The sequence below is a fragment of the Primulina huaijiensis genome, chromosome 11, assembly GCF_012295235.1.
Source record: "Primulina huaijiensis isolate GDHJ02 chromosome 11, ASM1229523v2, whole genome shotgun sequence".
Classification (NCBI taxonomy): Eukaryota; Viridiplantae; Streptophyta; class Magnoliopsida; order Lamiales; family Gesneriaceae; genus Primulina; species Primulina huaijiensis.
In genome coordinates, this window is record NC_133316.1 from 1,658,855 (window position 1) to 1,679,148 (window position 20,294).

The 20,294-nt window shown below is 34.8% G+C and overlaps 4 protein-coding genes across 7 annotated transcripts; 2 read left to right on the forward strand and 2 right to left on the reverse strand.

Annotated features, from left to right (window-relative positions):
• Nucleotides 1-2,083: 2,083 nt before the first annotated feature.
• Nucleotides 2,084-5,079, forward strand: LOC140988231 (squalene epoxidase 3-like). Of its 3 annotated transcripts, none has more exons than XM_073457227.1 (8): nt 2,084-2,492; nt 2,692-2,806; nt 2,951-3,125; nt 3,208-3,370; nt 3,492-3,710; nt 4,107-4,382; nt 4,477-4,755; nt 4,867-5,079. In XM_073457227.1, the coding sequence occupies exons 1-8, from the start codon at nt 2,154-2,156 to the stop codon at nt 4,969-4,971; spliced, it is 1,671 nt and encodes a 556-aa protein (XP_073313328.1). In that variant the 5' UTR covers nt 2,084-2,153; the 3' UTR covers nt 4,972-5,079. The 3 variants fall into 3 exon arrangements, with proteins under 3 accessions (XP_073313328.1, XP_073313325.1, XP_073313326.1); XM_073457224.1 differs by having other exon boundaries at nt 2,085-2,492; nt 3,202-3,370; XM_073457225.1 differs by having other exon boundaries at nt 2,085-2,492; nt 2,695-2,806; nt 3,202-3,370.
• A 624-nt stretch (nt 5,080-5,703) lies between these two features.
• LOC140988232 (LL-diaminopimelate aminotransferase, chloroplastic-like) lies at nt 5,704-9,918 on the reverse strand. Of its 2 annotated transcripts, XM_073457228.1 has the most exons (10): nt 9,690-9,918; nt 9,531-9,601; nt 8,945-9,012; nt 8,568-8,684; nt 8,200-8,262; nt 7,841-7,945; nt 7,632-7,682; nt 7,231-7,551; nt 6,892-7,098; nt 5,704-6,142 (listed from the first exon to the last, which is right to left on the reverse strand). In XM_073457228.1, the coding sequence occupies exons 1-10, from the start codon at nt 9,773-9,775 to the stop codon at nt 5,849-5,851; spliced, it is 1,383 nt and encodes a 460-aa protein (XP_073313329.1). In that variant the 5' UTR covers nt 9,776-9,918; the 3' UTR covers nt 5,704-5,848. The 2 variants fall into 2 exon arrangements, with proteins under 2 accessions (XP_073313329.1, XP_073313330.1); XM_073457229.1 differs by lacking the exon at nt 8,200-8,262.
• A 1,481-nt stretch (nt 9,919-11,399) lies between these two features.
• On the forward strand, nt 11,400-13,756 carry LOC140987781 (uncharacterized). Its single transcript, XM_073456438.1, has 4 exons — nt 11,400-11,599; nt 12,079-12,295; nt 12,719-12,992; nt 13,262-13,756. The coding sequence occupies exons 2-4, from the start codon at nt 12,127-12,129 to the stop codon at nt 13,593-13,595; spliced, it is 777 nt and encodes a 258-aa protein (XP_073312539.1). The 5' UTR covers nt 11,400-11,599; nt 12,079-12,126; the 3' UTR covers nt 13,596-13,756.
• Nucleotides 13,757-14,608: 852 nt separating this feature from the next.
• Nucleotides 14,609-20,143, reverse strand: LOC140987780 (DUF21 domain-containing protein At2g14520-like). The gene is made up of 11 exons (XM_073456437.1): nt 19,772-20,143; nt 18,864-18,940; nt 18,697-18,780; nt 17,796-17,909; nt 17,629-17,715; nt 17,293-17,432; nt 17,127-17,214; nt 16,046-16,119; nt 15,359-15,486; nt 14,762-15,027; nt 14,609-14,671 (listed from the first exon to the last, which is right to left on the reverse strand). The coding sequence occupies exons 1-11, from the start codon at nt 19,947-19,949 to the stop codon at nt 14,627-14,629; spliced, it is 1,281 nt and encodes a 426-aa protein (XP_073312538.1). The 5' UTR covers nt 19,950-20,143; the 3' UTR covers nt 14,609-14,626.
• Nucleotides 20,144-20,294: the final 151 nt, after the last annotated feature.

The window sequence follows — 20,294 nt, forward strand, 5'->3', positions numbered from 1 at the left end:
TTTATCCTATTCAAAATCTTGTTCAATTTATACATTTTATGCTCATTTCCAAACTTAATATAACCAGGAGCTTGATCGATATACAATAGTTCTTCCAAGTCTCAATGTAAGAGCGTCGATTTCACATCTAATTGGAAGATAGACCATGAATATTGTGCTGCTACGACAATTACCAATCTGATCATATCATGTCTTGCAACTAGACCAAACACTTTTTAGAGTTGACTCCAAACTCTTGTTTGTAAACTTTTGCTACCAAATGTGCCTTGAATTTGTTGATTTCTCCATTTTCTTTCAACTCAGTCACTTCAAACTTATTGTTTTTTGACATTTTGGAAGCTTTCTCGAGTATTATTTTTCTTGATGACTGCGATTTTAGCATACATTGCTTTTCACCATTTTGATTCTTTGAGGACATCTTCGAAAGCTACTGGGGGTCAAAATATGAAAATGGAGCAAAATGAAAAATGGATCTTCAATTTGATTAATAAATGTTACCTCATAATATGTCATCCATGTCGGTCTTCTTCTAACTCATAGAGAGCTTTGTTCATTTTTTGTCTCATTGGCTGAAATGTGCATATTGATTTTGATTGTTCCTCGTTCTCTGTAGATTGTGCATTCTCCGAAAGATTATGCATGCCTTCTCATTTTCTCCAACAAAATTAAAGTTAATTTGTCGTCTAAAAGTATTTTCATCACGAGTCCAGAATTGTTCTTCAACAAAAATGACATCACGACTAATAACAATTTTCTTTGTCATGGGATTGAATAATTTGTATGATTTCGAGTGATCACTAACACCAAGAAAAATACAATTTTCTATTTTGTCATCGAGCTTTTTTTTTTTCTGATATGGAACATGAGAAAATGCAATACATCCAAATATTCTGAAATAATCTATCTACACATGGTTTCTGCCCAATCCATGCTTCCTATGGTATCATGATTTTAAAAGCGAGTTTGGGATATATGTTCAAAATATTGATGCTCCAATCTACAGCTTCATGCAAGAAAAATTTGGCCATTCCACTTATTGTCAAAAGACTTTGTACCAGTGGCAGAGCCACGAATACGACTCTACTCGGGTTAAAATTTTAAACTCTAAAAATATTTTTTAATATTTTAAATTGATGGCTAATATCAAATTTATCAAAAATTATATAAAAATGTACATATAATTTTTTTAAAAAAAATTAGGATCACTCGGGCTCGGGCTAAAGCCTGGGTGGCAAGACTGTGGCTCCGCCATTGCTTTGCTCCATTTCATTATAATGCCTTTTTTCCTCTTACAACTCTGTTTTGTTGATAGGAGTATGCAGCTATAATTTTCCTTTTTATTCCACGTTTGTCACAAAGATTTGAATCGTGAGGAGTTAGAAGCGGAAGAGGATCATATATTAACTCTATATATATATTATATTACTTTTCAAGAATCTCACTGAAAACGGTGCATTTTTACCTCGGTTAACCTTAAATCCAAGAGAATCAAACGCGTACACTATGATGCCATTGTCTTCAAGTAAAATGCAATTTTACATGTAAAATGCATTGTTAATTTGCTCGGCGCCATATCAGTGCTACGGCGAAATAGGATTAAAAATCAGAAAATAAAGAATACCCAAATTTGACGAGTTAAGAGGATGAAAAATAGAGAATTGACCACTTAAAAGGATGTGTTTGTTGTTGGTCCCACGTACGGTAATTTGAGATAATAAATATAAAAATAAAAAATAAAATGGACACTGAGATTTACGTGAAAAATCTCAAAAAATTATTAGAATAAAAACCACGGGCAAGATGAAAAGAATTATAGTATAATATTTTATGGTGTACAACTCACTCGCTGTGTTTCCAAAGAGAACACACACTCTCTTAATACAGGAGAACAAAAACTCACAAATATTATAGAACTAAGCACTTAAATGCTATAAGACGCGTGAAAACTCGAAAAAGAGATGATTTTAGGATGAGAAAAAGGAGCTCTATTTATAGAGTTTTTCATTCGTGTGAAAAGCACGTCTTCGTCTTCTATCCGAAACATCGAATGCACAAGAATTAACATATTGCCGACATGTGTGTGTGGGTGCGGTAAATGAAACTAAAATAATAAATGGAAACGTTTACAGTGGATTGGTGATCACACGATTTGCATGAGAAGAATCCCTGCCGTTGCTGAACTGCACTTTGCCTCCATATATATCACCACCATATCAACTTGTATACAACACAATAATATTTCTTCGAACTATCGATCATCTGTACATTTGATCGATTATAAAATGGTGGTGGATCAGTATATTGTCGGTGGTTTGATTGCTCTGTTGTTCGTATTCATTTTTAAGAGAATCATAGGGTTGAAGACAAGATATAAAGATAGGTGCGTCGACAGCTCCATCACGGCCCGGCATGCTGAGACAGGCGGAGAGGCTGACATTATCATCGTGGGAGCTGGCGTGTCCGGGGCGGCTCTGGCTTATACTCTTGGCAAGGTAATAAGCAATTCGAATATTACTTTGGAGCACATGTATCCAAGTTTCCAGGTTACACTTGAGGTGAGATGTGTTAAAGCATAAACTATTACTACGTGCATGGACTCCTAACAAAGAGAAAAGTTTTCATTCATATCTTCTTCCTCATAAACAAAGATTTTCGGACAATACTCTATGATCATCTTTTGATATGTAACAGCAGGAGGGTCGCCGAGTTCATGTCATTGAAAGAGACTTAAGCGAGCCAGATCGTATAGTTGGGGAATTTCTACAGCCTGGAGGGTACCTACAATTAGTTGAGATGGGTTTAGAAGGTAACATCGTACCTTGTCGCATCAGCAGTTTTTTTTTCCAAACTTTGGTCCCCCTCGCATCAGTTCCTCAGAATTTTTTCTCATTTATATATGGTACTGCAGTTTGGTCGGGTCCATTTATTTAAAAAATTTAACTGAACCCAGATTGTGTTGGTCATATTGACGCTCAACGAGTTTTTGGATTTGCCCTTTACAAGGATGGCAGAAATGCAGTGCTATCTTTTCCCTTGGACAAAGTTGGCTTAAATTCCTACGGGAGAAGTTTTCATAATGGCCGTTTCATACAGAGGATGAGAGAAAAGGCTGCCACTCTTTCAAAGTATAATTTCATAGATCTTTCTATTATTCGCTATATTCGATTACTCGTACAATAGTGAGACATCATTTTGTGTTAGTATTAGACTCGAACAAGGAACGGTGACGTCCTTGATTGAGGAAGAGGGTGTGGTTAAAGGAGTGCAATACAAAAACAAGATTGGCCGAGAAATGACAGATTATGCTCCTCTAACCATTGTTTGTGATGGTTGTTTTTCAAACTTGAGACGCTTTCTCTGCACTCCCAAGGTGAATTCAGATGTGCCTTAAGGATAAAATTGAAGCAGTCTCTTGTGTCATTATCTTGAAATTTTATTTAGGGAACTTCCCTAAATGAAAAGGTTTTTTGCATGACTTGATGTGATTCTAGGTGGAAAACCAGTCTTTTTTCATTGGTTTGATCCTGGAGAATTGCGAGCTACCATTTGCTAATCATGGGCATGTAATTCTTGGAGATCCGTCACCGATCTTGTTTTATGCGATCAGCAGTACTGAGATCCGTTGTTTGGTTGAAATCCCCGGAAAGAAGGTGCCTTCCATTGCCAACGGTGAAATGGCTAATTACTTGAAGACAGTGGTGGCTCCGCAGGTATTTCATGCCTGAGATCGAACAAATCTTGAACTTTCATCCCACGTTTATAAGTAAATCACTCTTCTCCACAACATAGACAGGATATCACTTCTCATCCCATTTCACAAAGAGAGTAATAAATGAATCACTTTGATCACTCTTTCGATTAGGTTGGTTATGTGCAAGTTGAATTCGGTAAGTTCTGTTTCTGTGAAAATTTCAGTCATTTCGAACCAAGTTTGGTTCCATCATTAATAACAAAATGACCAAATGCACACGCTGACTTCTTACTCGTTAAGTATGAAATGGAATAAAAAGTGTTGTGGTTTTCTAACTTCCAATGACACAGAGGTTTCATTTCCTTACATGGCATGAATTCCTCATGAAAACTGACTAAAACGTATGTTAACTCAGATTCCACCACGGCTGCATGATTTCTTTAATGCTGCGATTGATAAAGGAAACATAAAAACCATGCCAACCAGAAGCATGTCTGCGAATCCTCATCGCACTCCTGGTGCACTTTTGATGGGAGACGCCTTTAACATGCGTCATCCTCTAACCGGAGGAGGAATGACAGTCGCTCTATCAGATGTTATCATTCTTCGTGATCTTCTTAAACCTATACATGATTTACGCAACGCAACTACACTAATGAAGTATCTTGAATCCTTCTACACCCTTAGGAAGGTGACTTCCAAGATTATCAAACTTCATTATTTTCCTAACTTAATAAATTTTTACTGGTTTTTGACTAATGATTTTATGTGTTTGTGGTTTGTAGCCTGTGGCATCTACAATTAACATATTAGCTGGAACTGCTTATAAAGTTTTTTGTGAACCTCCAGACCAAGAAAGGCAGGAAATACGACGGGCCTGTTTCGCCTATTTGAGTCTTGGAGGCATTTTCTCCAATGGCCCTGTGTCTTTGCTTTCTGGTCTGAATCCACACCCTATAAGCCTCGTTCCCCATTTCTTCGCTCTTGCTTTCTATGGCTTTGGCCGATTATTGCTGCCGATTCCTTCTCCAAAAAGGATTTGGTTGGGAGCTAAATTTCTCTTGGTGTGTTCATTTATCACAAATCTAGCTTTGTTTGTTCATCATTATTCATAAAAAGTTCTAATTTTTCAACACAAAACACTAATATCTATTTTCATGATTTTCAAACTACAGGGCGCATCGAAATTTGTTTTGCCAATAATAAAGGCAGAGGGAGTCATACAAACCCTCTTCCATGCTACTTTTCCAGCGTTCTACAAAGCTCCCTCGCTTGATTAAATCATCACAAATAAAATATATTGTCTAACTATCTGAAATGGAAAAAGGGAAATCTTTCTTACGTAGTTGTTCTATTTTTCTTTTTTCCCCGAACAGAAATTTTTACCTCAAATGCGAGGATAATAAAAAAATTGGTTTCCTTAAAATTCGGAAATGATACAGCATTAACAAACATCATGATATCAGCCCCATAAAAACAAGAAACTAAAAGGATATCTTGTACGTATTGTATTTTAAACGAAAGATCATTGTTGGCAAACACGAAATGTCCGTAAAGGGTTTCTTGCTTTGCGTAATTGAAGTTTCAAAAATGAAAGAAGCGTGGCACCTTATAGTAAATCAATCCATAAATGCCAATGGTTTTCTATTTCTTGTTTAAGCAAGTGTTCATACCATGTAGGATTTTGGGATTTTTTTTTAAATTATCATTGTCGAATCCGTATGTAGTTGTCCATTTTATGTGTCAAATCAATCGTGGGAGAGTGGATTGAGGATTATTTATACATGAAGATTTTGAATTATTAATTCGTTCCATTTCAATAATATTAAATTAAGTTCCCAATCATGTAATCAACGTTGATTTAGGCTCCAGTTTTTTTCTCTAGAATTGGTCTCTACCAAACCGCAAGTCCTAATTCAGATTCCAATTTTGATTATGGTTTTGAAAGAACCGTAGTTGGGTCTTCTGTTATTTTTTAATTCTCACTTCTCCAGAGGAGCTATGAGTCCAAATTGGCTTAATAATTATCAAATCATCAAACACTTGGAAATAAATACATCATCTTTAAATTATTAAAACACGGGTGTTTAAATGTATCAACTCTGATTCTCCAAAATCAGGTTCAATTGGCTCGAACCAACGTACCTTGTCTGACTGTTACTTGTACAACTGCTTGAATCTTTCACAGGCTTCCAAAACGTTTTCCCTGTGCCCGAAGGCACTAACTCTGATAAAACCTTCGCCACCAGGTCCAAAACCGCTGCCAGGAGTGACGACAACATCGGTCCTCTCAAGAATCTCACTGAAAACATCCCATGAGCTTTGGCCCGGAAAGTATACCCAAACATATGGTGCATTTTTACCTCCGTAAACCTTAAATCCTAGAGAATCAAATGTGTCGACTATGATACTGGTGTTTTCCTTGTAGAATCCCACCACCTCATGCATGGCCTGCAGATAGAGATTCATGTTGATCTTTCAATGAATGTATGCGCTTTTTTCACGTAGGATGCAATTTTGACTTCAAAACTATAGTGGTGTTGTATTGTTAATCATGCATCACCTATCATTTTTTGTTCTATAAAATATCACTTTTGGTCTTTGCAGGAATCAATCAATTTTTTCTTTCGGGGCTTTTCAATTAATGACTTTTTAATACCTAATAATTACCCTCGATGTTTTATCGAAGTATACATAAATCGGTTGTGATTTACTTTTCTTGTCACATGCAATGAGATGTGAGGATATTTCAAATGATATAAGATCTATCTGTAGAGAGAGATTTTAAACTGCAATTTGTGCATAATTGTTTTCAAAAACTAAGTGTGTAATAGTTCGACCAAAACCTCAATTAAAACACCAACTCATCAGTTTCAATCCAGTTTTCTAAACTGCAATTTGTGCATAATTGTTTTCAAAAACCAAGTGTACTAGTACGACCAAAACCTCAATTAAAACACCAACTCAGCAGTTTCAATTCAGTTGGAAGGTGAATTAAGTATCAAAACGGTATGAATTGCCATAACAAAATTGAGTGATTTCGAGGAACGAAAAAAGCAGTTGGGGCAAAAAAATAGGGGCTATAGTCGATAACAATAAGCATACAAACAGGACTAAAAATGCCATGACTCTATAGTTACAGGAGCAAACTCTTAGAGAGTGTTTAATGCATGCATCTTAAAATGAGAAAAGGGACTAACCTTAATGCCTTCAGGCGAAACGCAAGCCACACCACCGGCTTGGGCAATGTTAGATGCACCATTGAAACAAGTACAAACGATACGGTTGAAGTCTTTCGCCACAGGAAATCCATCAGAATACAGGAGCTCTTTTGGAACTGCAGTCCAACCAAGACGAACTCCAGTGAAACCAGCATACTTGGAAAAGGAAGAAACTTCGAGCGCAACCTACAAGATGGTTAAAAAAATCCGAAAGCCAACACAATGTCTAAGCCAACGTTAATGCAGGAAATCAACAAAGACCAAAAGACTATAACTAATATGGAAGAATTACATGCAAGATTCACTTTCCAAACTAACCTCTTTAGCTCCAGGTATTTCAAAAATGGATCTTGGACTATCATCAGATACATACATAGCATAAGCAGAGTCATAGACTATGATTGATCCATTTTCTTTAGCAAACTGTACAAGTCTTGTCAGCTGGTCTCTTGAGGCAGCATAACCAGTTGGATTATTGGGTGAACAGAAAAATATGACATCGGTCCGACCAACGGTGGATAAATCAGGGAAAAAACCGTTTTCTGGGGTGCATTTCATGTATTCAATTTTTTCAAACTGCTCAATGTCCTTCTGAAATAGCCCAGTCTGACCCAAAATTACGCTTGAATCCACATACGCCTAAATTACAAAGAACAGTTTTTTAATCGATAAACCATACTATTGTATAATAATATCTAAGCATTCATTGACATATTTACCGGGTATGATGGGTCTTGAACAGCTATCCTCACCTTAGATCCGAAAAGAACCTGCCTTGAAGAAACAATAAAATTGCTCCACAAATTAAAGTCTTTTTTAATAAAAAGCAGTCATCAGATATATTATTCAATCACAAGGAAATTTTTCCAAAGCAAAAATCATGTAGATGGTTAAAACATAGCAGCAAGTACATATAAACAAAATAAACCTGAAGGCGAGAAATGTCACTTTTTGCGCCGTCGGAGACAAAAATATCACTTTCGTCTAAGCCAAGGTCTGCATAATAGGTTGATGCAATGGAAGCTCTCAATTGCTGTAAAAACAATAAAGAGAAATTTTGTTTCAGACATTAGCCCCCCCACTGACAAAACAATAGAAGCCTGGTAAATCCTTGCAACTACACAATTAACTGACCACAAATTAACGAAAAAAGACGACATCAACAAATAAAAGCGACTGTGAGAGAAAGGAAGCGGTTTAATAAGCTCAACATGTAGGTATCAAAACAACATAAAGCTAGGCACAGATATAGGATCATATAGAAAAAGAAAAAAGTCGATCACCAACTTTTTCTCCTTGTTCAGCTCCATAACCACTGTAACCTTCTACAGTTGACAGCCCATACGATCGCTGACACAGATTGCAAAACAAAGGTTCCATCAACTCAAAGAAAAATCACGTAAATTTACACATAAAAGACAGTAACCAAAAAATAGAAAGACAATATCCAGCCAGGAGGGGCTTTTTCTAAATAACATGATTCTACCAAAATTTTCTACATTAGTAAATTTTCAGATACAGAAAATAGCCACCATAAGACAACATTAACTTATTTGAATAAACCTACAAATTCCGAGTGCTTTTCTTGGAGTTCACTGAAAACTTGACGATTCATAATATTCAGAGAGCTCCCTAAACATTACTGCAATCAATACCTTCGACATGGCAGAAGTTATAACTTCCGGAATGGGCTCGGTGGTGTCCCCAATTCCAAGGCTGATTACCTGAGCATCAGGATGTTTCAACATGTGTGCAGCTTTTCTTCTGGCAATCTAATAAAGGGATAAAAATGGTAAAAAATCTACGTTCTCACTCAAAAGCAAAAGTAGAAGGGCAACACATATATAAATTTTTTGAGCTAACGAAAGGAAGAACTTCACTTTACTCAATTTAATCCACCAAATAAATATGTGATGATACACATAGATATCAAGTCATCACATCATCTGAGAACAAATAAATTTTTTACCAACAGTCATAATGCTTCAAAAATAGCTAAGAGATAATCAAGTAGAGGAGTCTAAAACAGCACCTCCGGGAAGAGGTAGCCAGCTTGAAGTTTAGCCATGTTTTCGTTGCGAGATACTTTCGTCTTGTAAGCTTCATCAAATGCAGCATTGGTAGTCAGAATAACTGAATATAGAGTCATATACTACGAGCAGATCATATTTAATAAAACAAAACACGAGAGAGAAAACATATGTATGCCTGGACGAGACAAGTAAAGCATTTGTAGAAAAGTTAGTGAAAAAAATTGAACCCAACAAAAAAATTTCAAACAACTCTAATAGATTAAACACAGAATAAACCAAAACAAAAAGATTCAAAAGGCTGGTATATTGAAAAATGCCATAAAAATGTCAAAATTATCCAAAATAAGAACGGAGAAAACCACATTATACGACCAAAGATGTTAAAATCGAAGAGAAAACAGAGCATGCACAGAAAGAGAATCGGCGATGAAAATATTCATCATTTTAATTTTTTAAATCGAAGAGAAAATAAAGCATGCACCACAACAAGAGAACTGGCGATGAAAATCTTCGTCAAAAGAGCACCACCGTATTTAAAAACAAAAGAAAATATATTATTCTTCAATAACCGAACATATAAATCACCTGTTCTCTCAGGCGCGGCAACACATTTCACGACCGCTTTAAATTTTCCAGGAATCGAAATATTCGTGGACCTGCAACCAAATAACCACAAAATAAAATCGGAAACTCTCACTCGTAATAAAAAAAACCCTAAAACAAGCAAAGAAAGAAACTTGGTACTTGTTGTTCTCGAAGCTGTAGTTCGCGATGAAAATGGAGGCAGAAGAGGCCATAGATGTGGAAAGATTCTGTTGAATTACAGACATTTTCAGAAAGCAGCCGGGAGAACGTGTGCACTGGCGAGCAGTTTGGCAGAGAGAGTGGTCACGCGAAGACCAATTGAAGTGAAGCCGACATTTCTATTTTTGAATATATGTGAAATAATCTGGGCAGGAACCCTAGTCACTAATCTAAATGAAATAGAGAAGTAAGCTAATCGAGCTTCAAAATATTTATTTGTATTCGAGCTTATCGAATTCAAATATGTTTGAACTTGTTTTTTTAGCCGAGCCAAACTCGCAAACTATCAAATAAAATAATTTAAGATTAAGTCGGACTAGCTTTAATATTTAACTAGCGACTGAGGCACACACGTTGCGTGTAACATAATATTAGATATATGGAATATTGTTTAATATATTTATAGAATGAATATTGGACATTTGTAATTTAATATGAATATTATAATTAGTGTGTTCGTACATATTGTTGTGTATGACAAAAAATTTATTTTTTTATAACTTAATTTCAATAAAATATGTAATAATATTATAGTAGAAAAAAAAAGTTTTTTTGGTGTTGAAGATGAGGGTAAAAAAGAAAGAAAATTTGGTTTCATCCTCAAACAGTTTTTCTAACTCTCTCAACTATTATAAAATAGAATAGATAGAATAGATAAAATAGAATAGATTAATATAATATAATATAATTATATATTAAATAATAATTTTCTAGACTTTAGAATACTTATTTTCGAACAATAATTCAAATAGTTTACGAACATCTTTGAATTTTTTAAACTGAATTCGAACTTTAATTTGAACCGATTTTGAGCCAAAATTTTTAAAATTTTCGGACTTTTAATTGATCTTGAACTCAAATAGAATTAATTTAAGCTGAATTTGAAATTAGTACAAAGGTAAAAGACTAATTGAATTTTAAAATCAGTACAAAGGTAAAAAAAAACTAATTAAATAATTAAAAAATCAAAATCATCTAACTGAATTTTATACATTTACTCCAATATTTTCAAAATAAAAACAAATATAAGAAACTAAAAAAAATAAAAACAAAATGGAAGTTGAGGGAATCTAGTGGGAAAAAATATTGTAATTTAAATATTATAATTTAATTTCTATTGTTAATATTCTATTTTTGTTTGTTTCTACTACAACTTTTATTCGATTAGTTAATATATGGAATATTATTTAATTATAAATAATAATGAATATCACTTACTTATTTTTATACAAACACCAGTGAATTTATGATCGCTAAATCAAAAAGATTACCTTTAAAATAATATATATTAATTTATCGATTAATTAATACTTCTTTAAATTAATAAAATTTTATGGTGTTAACATTATTAATTCATAAATATTTTATTATATATAATCTAATATTTATATTTAATATTATTTTATCTATTATTTTAAAAATATACCTTTGTTCATTAAATATATTGCGTATTTTCAAAATTTTATTTTATTAAATAAGGGTGAAATGAATTTTTTTTTTTCGTGAATAATTTTTTTAATATGTGTGAAAATTATATATTCTACGACATCACTCTGGGCCGGGCCTAACTTGGTAACTATTTGCTAACATTTTATAAGCCCAATTGTTTACAGGAGCAACTTGGGTTCTTAAATAAGCCCAATTGTCATAAAATTTCCTCGCTGTTCATACTATTTGTTAAATCCTCGCCAATTCCAGATTATATCGTGAAGAGATTTGTCTAGGGTTGTTCAATAATTAATTCTCGCGAAATTGTTCTGACTCGTTTGTTGTATAGGCAAATATATCAGTTTCCATTTGCGCAATTTTCCAATCAAGGTCAACCCTACGTGCGGATTTTCATCAATCAGGTTCAGATTCCCCTTTTCATTGCTTCAAGAACCCTAGTTTATGGTTTCCGTTGTATTTTAATTTGGTTATTGACTGTGCATCAATCTATGTTTTGGAGTTTTCGTTGTCGTTAAGTTAAACCACAGAGAATTATTTACTTGGATATTGTAAATTTTCTTCTTGTCCTCGATTTAGAAAACACACATTCCGAAAATTGGCGATTGAGTTTGATCGATTTCGTTAGTTTTGGTTGTCAAATTCCATTGTGTAGCTGATTTTTATAGTGATATATTTATAATCTAAGGCTTACAGGAAGTCAAGAAGTTAATAATTTAACCTTATGCGTTAAATTGTGTTGTTACTGTTTTAAAGTGTTATTCCATCTTTTTTCTTACACCGTGTAAAGTTTTCCTAGTTCTTGATGGTCCTATATGGGTACTTTTTATAAGTTAAGGCTTACAGACTGTAAAAAGGTGGTGAATTGCTTCTATCTTAACAGGGATTCTTATTTTTTGTTTGGAAGCTTGAGTAGCACCAAGGTTTAGATATGGATTTGGAAACAGAAAATAGAATTGCTGCCATACTTTTGAAGGAGGCAGCGGAATTGCGTCGTCAAGCTCAGTCCGAAGGTAGTCTTGCCTATCTTCGGCAGCCCGCTGTTAGGAGTAGACCAAACTCCCGTTTCTTGACAGCAACTGTACTTGGTGTGCAACAAGGTTAGATTTAATAACAAATTTATTTGATGTTTATTTTATAAATCTGTTAGGACTATGAATATTTAAAAGATTTTTTCAGATTTAGTTTTACCTTGTTTTCAACAATTATGCGAATTTTTGCATGGCGTTTAAGGAATCATAGTTATTCACTCATGACCTATGATTGTACGGGGTTCACAGACGAAAGATTATTTTTTGTATTTACTTAATTTTTTTATATGCGGTGCCTTACTGGGTTGGTTGGTTTTGTTGAACGTGGACGGAAAAAAATTATTAATCATAAAAAATAAATCATGCACATATAGACGCTCTGAGACTGCGCCTAAAGGGAGTAATGCTCACTATTGATTCCATAGATCTTATTTTTTGTTCTGATGATAATTTTTGTGTTTAAATAATCTCTCTTTAAAATGTTATTCCCAGCCAATCGTGTTGTTGAGGTAAATGAGATGTGGCGTCTGAGGGAGAAACAGCTGGAGCTGGACTCTAGACTTAGAGGGAAAAGACATGAAAGTGCCAGTGGGAGAGGTCGTGGTGATATTTTTGAATCTCAAAGTAGTTCGAATACTAGCCGCGATGAAATGGAACCAAATGCAAGTGCTTCAGATTCATCCAAGACAAGAACTTTTCATGATCGAATTGCAATTGAAGGTGAAGGTTTGAAGGATGACGAGGTGGATGAGTTTTTACAATCAAGGTCTCTTTTCTCTCTTATATGTTTTGAACGGTAGTGGATTCAACAATTTGGGAGAGGGAGGCAAAGGTGGGACCACTTTGTAGATTTTGAAGGGTGAAACTTGTTTTAATGTTTTTTTTAAAAAAAAACTCATTTATTTTTCTTGGCAACCTATGCCCCTCACTCATCGCTGGATCAGCCCCTGGTTTTTTATATATTTAATTTGATGGGATGATTATTCTCACAGAAAAATTTGCATTAACTCGGTATGTTTTCTTTTAAATTTGCAGGACCAAGCGAGGCAGGGGTGCGGTTGGCTCAAGAATGGATGAAACCGGTCCTTATCTTTCTTCATCTCCTGATTCTAAAAGATTTCTATCAAAAAGCCCTGACGAGGAACTTGGAAAATGTCGTGTTTTGCTTGGCCCAGAAAAGCCTGTTTCGCTAAAGTATATTGAATCATCAGATGATGAATCCCTTCGAAGTAAGAAGCGGAAAGCAAAGAAGATGGGCCTAAGCAAGCATCACTCCAAGAAACACAAATCAAGAGAGGAGTTGAAAGAAAAGACTAAGAAGAAGAAGAAGACGCGGGTGGATGAGAAAAAGAGAAAGCACAGCATATGATAGTTTGTAACCTAAGAATTGTTTCATATGGTTGGGACAATTCAAACTTAGTTATCATGTATTGATCTCATTGATATTTATATGCATGTTTACTACGTCAAAGAATGTGCAGAACTATTTTGTCAAAATTTTGAAGCTGCTGATTTTTATCTTTGATTTCAGCTCAGAACCTCGAATGGCATTTTGCAAAAGTGCAGGCCGTGCTTTGGAAGTGTGAATCTTCAACTTAGGAAAATTTTAAATTTCTTATTTAGTTTTAATGAATTTATAAGTTGCATTCTTCTAATCTGCGTCATATCGTTTTTCGGGACATGCAACGAATATAGTCAAAGAATGATCAACTTGTGTTTCATATTGTTTCCGATGTTTCTCACGCTGTGCGGTCTTGCTGCAAAGACATGCTCTGAGGTTGAATATTAGTTACATATTTTTGTTTTTTTCAGACATTTTTTTTATTGTATTAATTATTTACTAGCAAAAACGATATCAGGTGACGTTTATACATATTTGAATGATACGGATGTTTTAAGCTTCAGAAAAGCTGGCGTTTTCGTTACTTTGCATATGAAGCATTAAATTGTGTTCATTTTAAGGAACATATGAATTGAAAATGATGGTCCAATACGATAAAAAAAAAAATGAGCTAAAATTGCATTTTTGGCTAACAATTTAAAAAAGAAAAGAAAATACATGATTTTCGTATGTAGAAATTTAAAGTATGTGTTCTGGAAAACAAACCTCGCCATGAATTTGCTAGTGGATGAAAAAAGAAAAGTCAAAATTTAAAGCACCTAATCATGAAAAAAAAAAAAAAAAGAAATCAGAGCACCTATCTTTAAAAATAAATGAATAAAGAACCCGACAGCTGAAATTTGCTTCTCTATTTTGTCATTTTAGCATTTCAATGTAAACATTTGATAGACAATGCATACACATTACAAGTTTTACAAACATAAAAGTCTGCAAGTAAAACCACTTCTCACGAAGATACCTTCTGTATTATTTACCGTATCGATGTACAACCTAAAATATCACAAATCTTCGACATGATGATCAGTTTCATCGAATATCTCCTCCTGCGATAAATCACTCGAAATTTCAAATCACACAAGCTAAAAACACATGAAAAAACCAAAGGGAATATAACATACACATCGTTACTTCACCTGCAATAGCTCTTCAATGACATCTTCCATCGTTATTATTCCGACAGCCTCTTCTTCTTCGGGGATTTTTGGCAGAGGACTTCCATCTATTTCCAGGATGTCCGAATACATGTTCTCTGTCCACTTCTTGCTCTTTTGAGAAACGAGAGGATTGCTACCGGTGTTTGGTGAGCTCTTCCATTTTTTTATCGGTATTTTGGTTTTGGAACTTTTATCCGGATAAGGCTTCTCACGGTTAATGTCTATTTTCACATCCTTGATAGAATCTAAAATAGAAACGAGCAATCAAGTACATCATTAAGTCAATCATGTAAGTTAAATCAAAGCATGCATCCTAGAACAATAAATCTCAAAGAATATAGAATAACACCAATACGTGGTAAAATTTGAATCCAAAACCCCTACATGATCTAGAGGCCTCAGCCATCAAAATATATCCTAATTATGGTGGACTGTCAAATGCTCTGATGGTTTTTTCTTCAAATATTACACATAGTCCCAACATTAGAGCCTAAATTATTTATGCATCAGGCTGATTTTAAATCTGAGCAAGCAATAGTTTCCAGGTAATTTCTCAGGAAAACCAAAAACACTTACTTTCTGAAGCTCCAGCGCTAGAAGAAAGGACCATCTCTTTGGTGTAGTGTCGTAGAACAACAGCCATGTGACTGTGACCCTTCTGGAATTCATTCAAGATGTCATATAATGGCATGGTTTCCGGAACCCTATGACATAATACAAAAGCAATATTAAGTTGTATTATCAGTTTCTTATCTGAGAAAGTTTCGGATACATCAATACTACCATATCTAAATAGCAACCTGACGCACGAGATCCTTATATTCAGATGATAAAGTCCAAAAATATTAAGCTAATTAATGCACAATGGAAGTGGTCAGGTGTCGTTCAAAAAATTAAAAGGATTTTCTATATAAATCATAAATTCAGTACTAAAGCCAGAACCAAAACAAATGCATGTGTGTGTAGAGAGGACTGTCAATACAGAATCAAATGTTGCTGTAGTGTAACCAGGTGCACATATTGTTACTAATTTGTAAGCAAAATGCATTGGCGTATAATTAGGAAATAAACTTGTCATCAGCACATCTCATTTTGGACAACGATCACAAAACACAGAAAATTCAGAAACTTGAGGCAGCTCAAAATACCTGAACATGGTATTCTATGTGAAAATCTTGGTGAGGCAGTGTGTTAATTTTTTATGGTCGACACAGTCTAAATTTAGATTCATAACATATTCAAAGTCTCCGACCAATAAGATACCTTGGAATTCTTCGTATAGTGACGCTCTTTACTGGGATTTCATCCTCGGGACGGACGGTTAACAAGTTTTTGACCTACAAACTCAGAAACCAACAAAATATACTGTTTAAATAATCTTAGGTCAGCCAAAACTTGTAGGAACGTCCATTTCAATATGCCACTAGGCGGGTTTAATGATGTTGAAAAGTATGAGCGAAAAACTGAATGCATTACTTCATAGCTGGAAGCATACCAAGGAGCTGTTTTGAGTTTCAGTAATTTAAAACTACGGACAGCTAGAGCAAAAAGTGCCACTGTATGAACAGAATTCATAATATGAAGGCCAAAGCAAGCGACCTCAATCTTCGGAATAGCAATTAAAACTTCCTAGGTTTTCCTTATTAAAAACTAGGATTTAACCAGCTTTTCAAAACTTTTTGACGCAAATTCTTAGATTATATTTGATTTTTCTGTGAATCAACAGATAGAATAAAAAAATCCAGTTAAGACTGAAATCAGAGAAATCCCAAATACAGGGCTCATGATTAGATATGTAAACCAGCTGCTTAGCTAGTGGAAGATCAAAATGGAGCTTTGCTAGTACACTTTAAGAATTGTGAAGAAATGCAGAGAATCTTTCAGAAAATTGTCGACAGTGTTCGACAGCAAAAGTCATAAAAAAAAATTCTCCATAAGTAATCAACATTAACTGATTAGATAGTGGTACTATGGCGGTGCCATTTGAACCTATTAGCTCTTCTAAATGCAGAAGTCATAAAAAAACATTTCCTCCATAAGTAATCAACATTAACTGATTAGATAGTGGTACTTTTGGTGGCGCACCATTTGAACCTATTAGCTCTTCTAAATGTTGACATCTATAACAACCAAGAACACAAGCAAATTCTAACATCGTTATTGAACGATTACACCGGAAAGAAATTCAGAATAACAGACAATACTATAGCAACGTCAAGCGGCGGTGCAGCATAAAATAGCTGTGATTTTAAGGTGGGATAACTATTTACTCAATGAAACTGCACGTGAAGAGGAACATGTAACTATTTACTCAATGAAACTGCACGTGAAGAGGAACAAGTACCAAAACAAGCCCAATGATGTTTGTCGGTTCCTCAAAGTAGACAGGAATTCTGCTATTTCCTTTTGTCAAAATTAGATTCATCAAGAACCTTATAACAAATGCAAGTGTTATTGTTAGTATTAGCAACTGAGAGGATCCCGTGGCTACATACCAAAATATGCATCACCTGTCAAGCTTTGCATTTATATCAATTGCAAAAGTTTCAGAAATTGGAGTCATAGCATCACCAGCAGTCTTATCACTGAGTTCAAGTGCCCCAGCAATTATTGTGGTCTCATCATGCGTGAGTTCTCCACCTTTACCTGCCTACATTTGAGTGGCATCAGCTTTAGAATATCAGGAAGAAAAGTAAAAAGACCCTTATAAGAAAGTCCGCAAAATGACTCAGATACAGCCCAAGCAATCAAGTTAAAGAAAAAAAAATCCACGATTTTCAAAATACAAAGAAACGGAAACGGAAATAACATATTCCATAAATGCCGAATATTTATCTATCCCATACCTCGTTGCCATGTAAACTAACAAGTGTTTTCAACTCAGCTCGACGAAATAAAGCTCTGTGACCATGCCCAAGCAGTAAATCTAACAGCTGGATCAGACAACATGTATCGCAACAGTCTTTGTCTGAAAATGAATATTCGGAAATGTACAGAAAAACAAAAAATGTACCTTGCTTATTGGATATGCAACTGGAAAACAGATCCAGACAAGGACGCGAACTACTGGAGCCACAGCTGCACCAATAGCAAGTCCATGTCTAGAACAAACAGATTGTGGAATGATCTGATGAGACACAATCAGTTCATGCATATCATTCATCTAGAATCTTGCTATTTTCTTCATGCTAATAGTAACTTGAAAGTAAACAAGAATTTAAGGTTCCATATAATCTTTCATATTTAGTACGTAGATGCTTTACAAGTTTTTTATTTCCAAATCCTTTATAGCTGTATGCATGTAAACTTGTGCTTTCCCTTTTAAGCAACCTTTGTTTATCCACCAATTGCAGAATGACTCATCAAGTCTAGGACATTTGCATCATATAAACCTTCTTATATACTATTCGTCCTTTCATTTCGCCACATCTGAAGGAATCATATAAACTTGTGCTGTCAACTTTACACAACTTCTCCACCAATTTCCGAATGGCACATCAAGTCTAGGATATTTGCATCATATAAACCTTCATGTTTACTACTTATCCTTTTATTTTGCCGCAACTAAAGGAATCCCTCATTTTTAGTCTCATATTTTGGTACATCTTCAACAATCAACACCCTTTCTCAAATTTTAGAGTACTAAATGTATTCATCAATGTTGATTCCATCATCAACTAAATCCAATAAGCCCATGTGCTCGTCCCAAACATGTAATAGAAGACCTAAAAATTCTGGAATATAATTGAACAGGATCATCATTTTTATCTTTCATAGAGGTGACTGCAAGTGTCATTGTAAGTAAATCTCTAGTAAAGGACATCATTGCTAATTAAACTATAGTCACAGGGCTAAGCTACTTAAATCTAACAAAAAGATACTAGTAGCTAGTTACACAACTAGAGACGACTTACCTCACCAAACAGCAATATTAAAGTTACAGAAATGAGAATTGCACCCCAAGCTGCAATTAGACCATCAAGTAAAATAGGAAGTGCCTGCGAGGAAAAACAACTCAACAAATAAATCATTTTTGACAAGATTCAATAACTTTATGAAGCATAATGCCTTCACTATTCACCTCCATCGCAGCAGCATTGCAGAGAAGCAGTGTACAAAGCAACAAATGTTGATTTCTGACAACTGGCAGTATCTTCACTGTTATGAAAAGGTGATACCATAACATCAATATCCATACCATCAACATCCAAAAATTAAAGCGTGCACAACCAAATGACTGGCAGAATTGTAAGTCATTATCACAGACATCTTTTACAATGTCCAGTTTGATATCCAATTGCTTTTTAAGTATCAATTTATTTTGTGCAAACTAAAACCAGTGTAAGTTTTACAACAAAATCATGACTTGGGCACTACTAACACGAGAAAAACTTTTATAGGGTAGCATGAATGGAAGTAAATCAAAGTACAGGAATTAAGACGGAGAGCGATGTGACCATGGCAGCATAGCTTCTTTTTATTACTAATACTAGACACTAGTATTATGATATGTATTTTTTTTATAAGAAACTAATTTCAAGTCCTTATTTTGTTATCCAAGTAAACATCTTCCCACCAAAAGTGTGATTTTCTCAAGCACAATAAATCTTATCTTATCTTATAGAACAAATGCACAATATTTGTATCAAGGAATTAGAGTCTCTGAATCGCTAGTATGAATACTTTCACGCAAAATTGTGTACACAAAAAAATTTCACTAGATTTCAATTCTACGAACCGGAGAAACTGAATTTAAAGGAATTACTCCACATTAAAGTCCTGCGAAGTGCAAACTACTTTATTCGACCAATAGTTCACCCCAAACAAATTACAAAACGGTGATTCAACACAAAGCTCCAATAGCACAGAAACTCCCCACAACCGTAGTTAATCACGAATTCAGCAAGTGGGTAACTTCAAACACAAAACAACAACAATAAAAAAAAGGCAAAAAAAACATCAAGAACTTAGACGGGGGACGAAGATTACAGGCATGCCGCCTGTCCCTTGGAGTTCCGGACTTGGCGAGCACTTCGAGATCAACAAGGCTAAGCGACATTAAGCCCAAAGTAAGCCCGGACATAAGGCCCGCAAACGCCACCAAAAACACGATCCCGGCAATGTGAATGAAGAATTCCGTCCCACAACATTCGAACTCCACCGCCATTCAACACCAGAAAGGAGCGCGCGCGAATTCAGCTGCTGAATGTGCAACTGTTCACTTCCGATTATTATTATTTCGAACGAGGAATAATTGGATTCGAGGAGAATATTATATTACTGTGCGGGAATCGGAGGGAGGACAATCGCAGTGGCATGTTTTAGAAGCCGTAAAGCTGACGTGTGGACATGAATGCATCCGGTGCAGTGATAAATGCTACGGTTCTCTCCTTTGTTGATATGATTTAATTCAATCAGTGAATTTAATATAAAAAATAATTTATAATATTTGTAGGCAATAAATTTGAAAATTTATATAAAATTATTATTTTTTAAAAAAATTTAAAATATC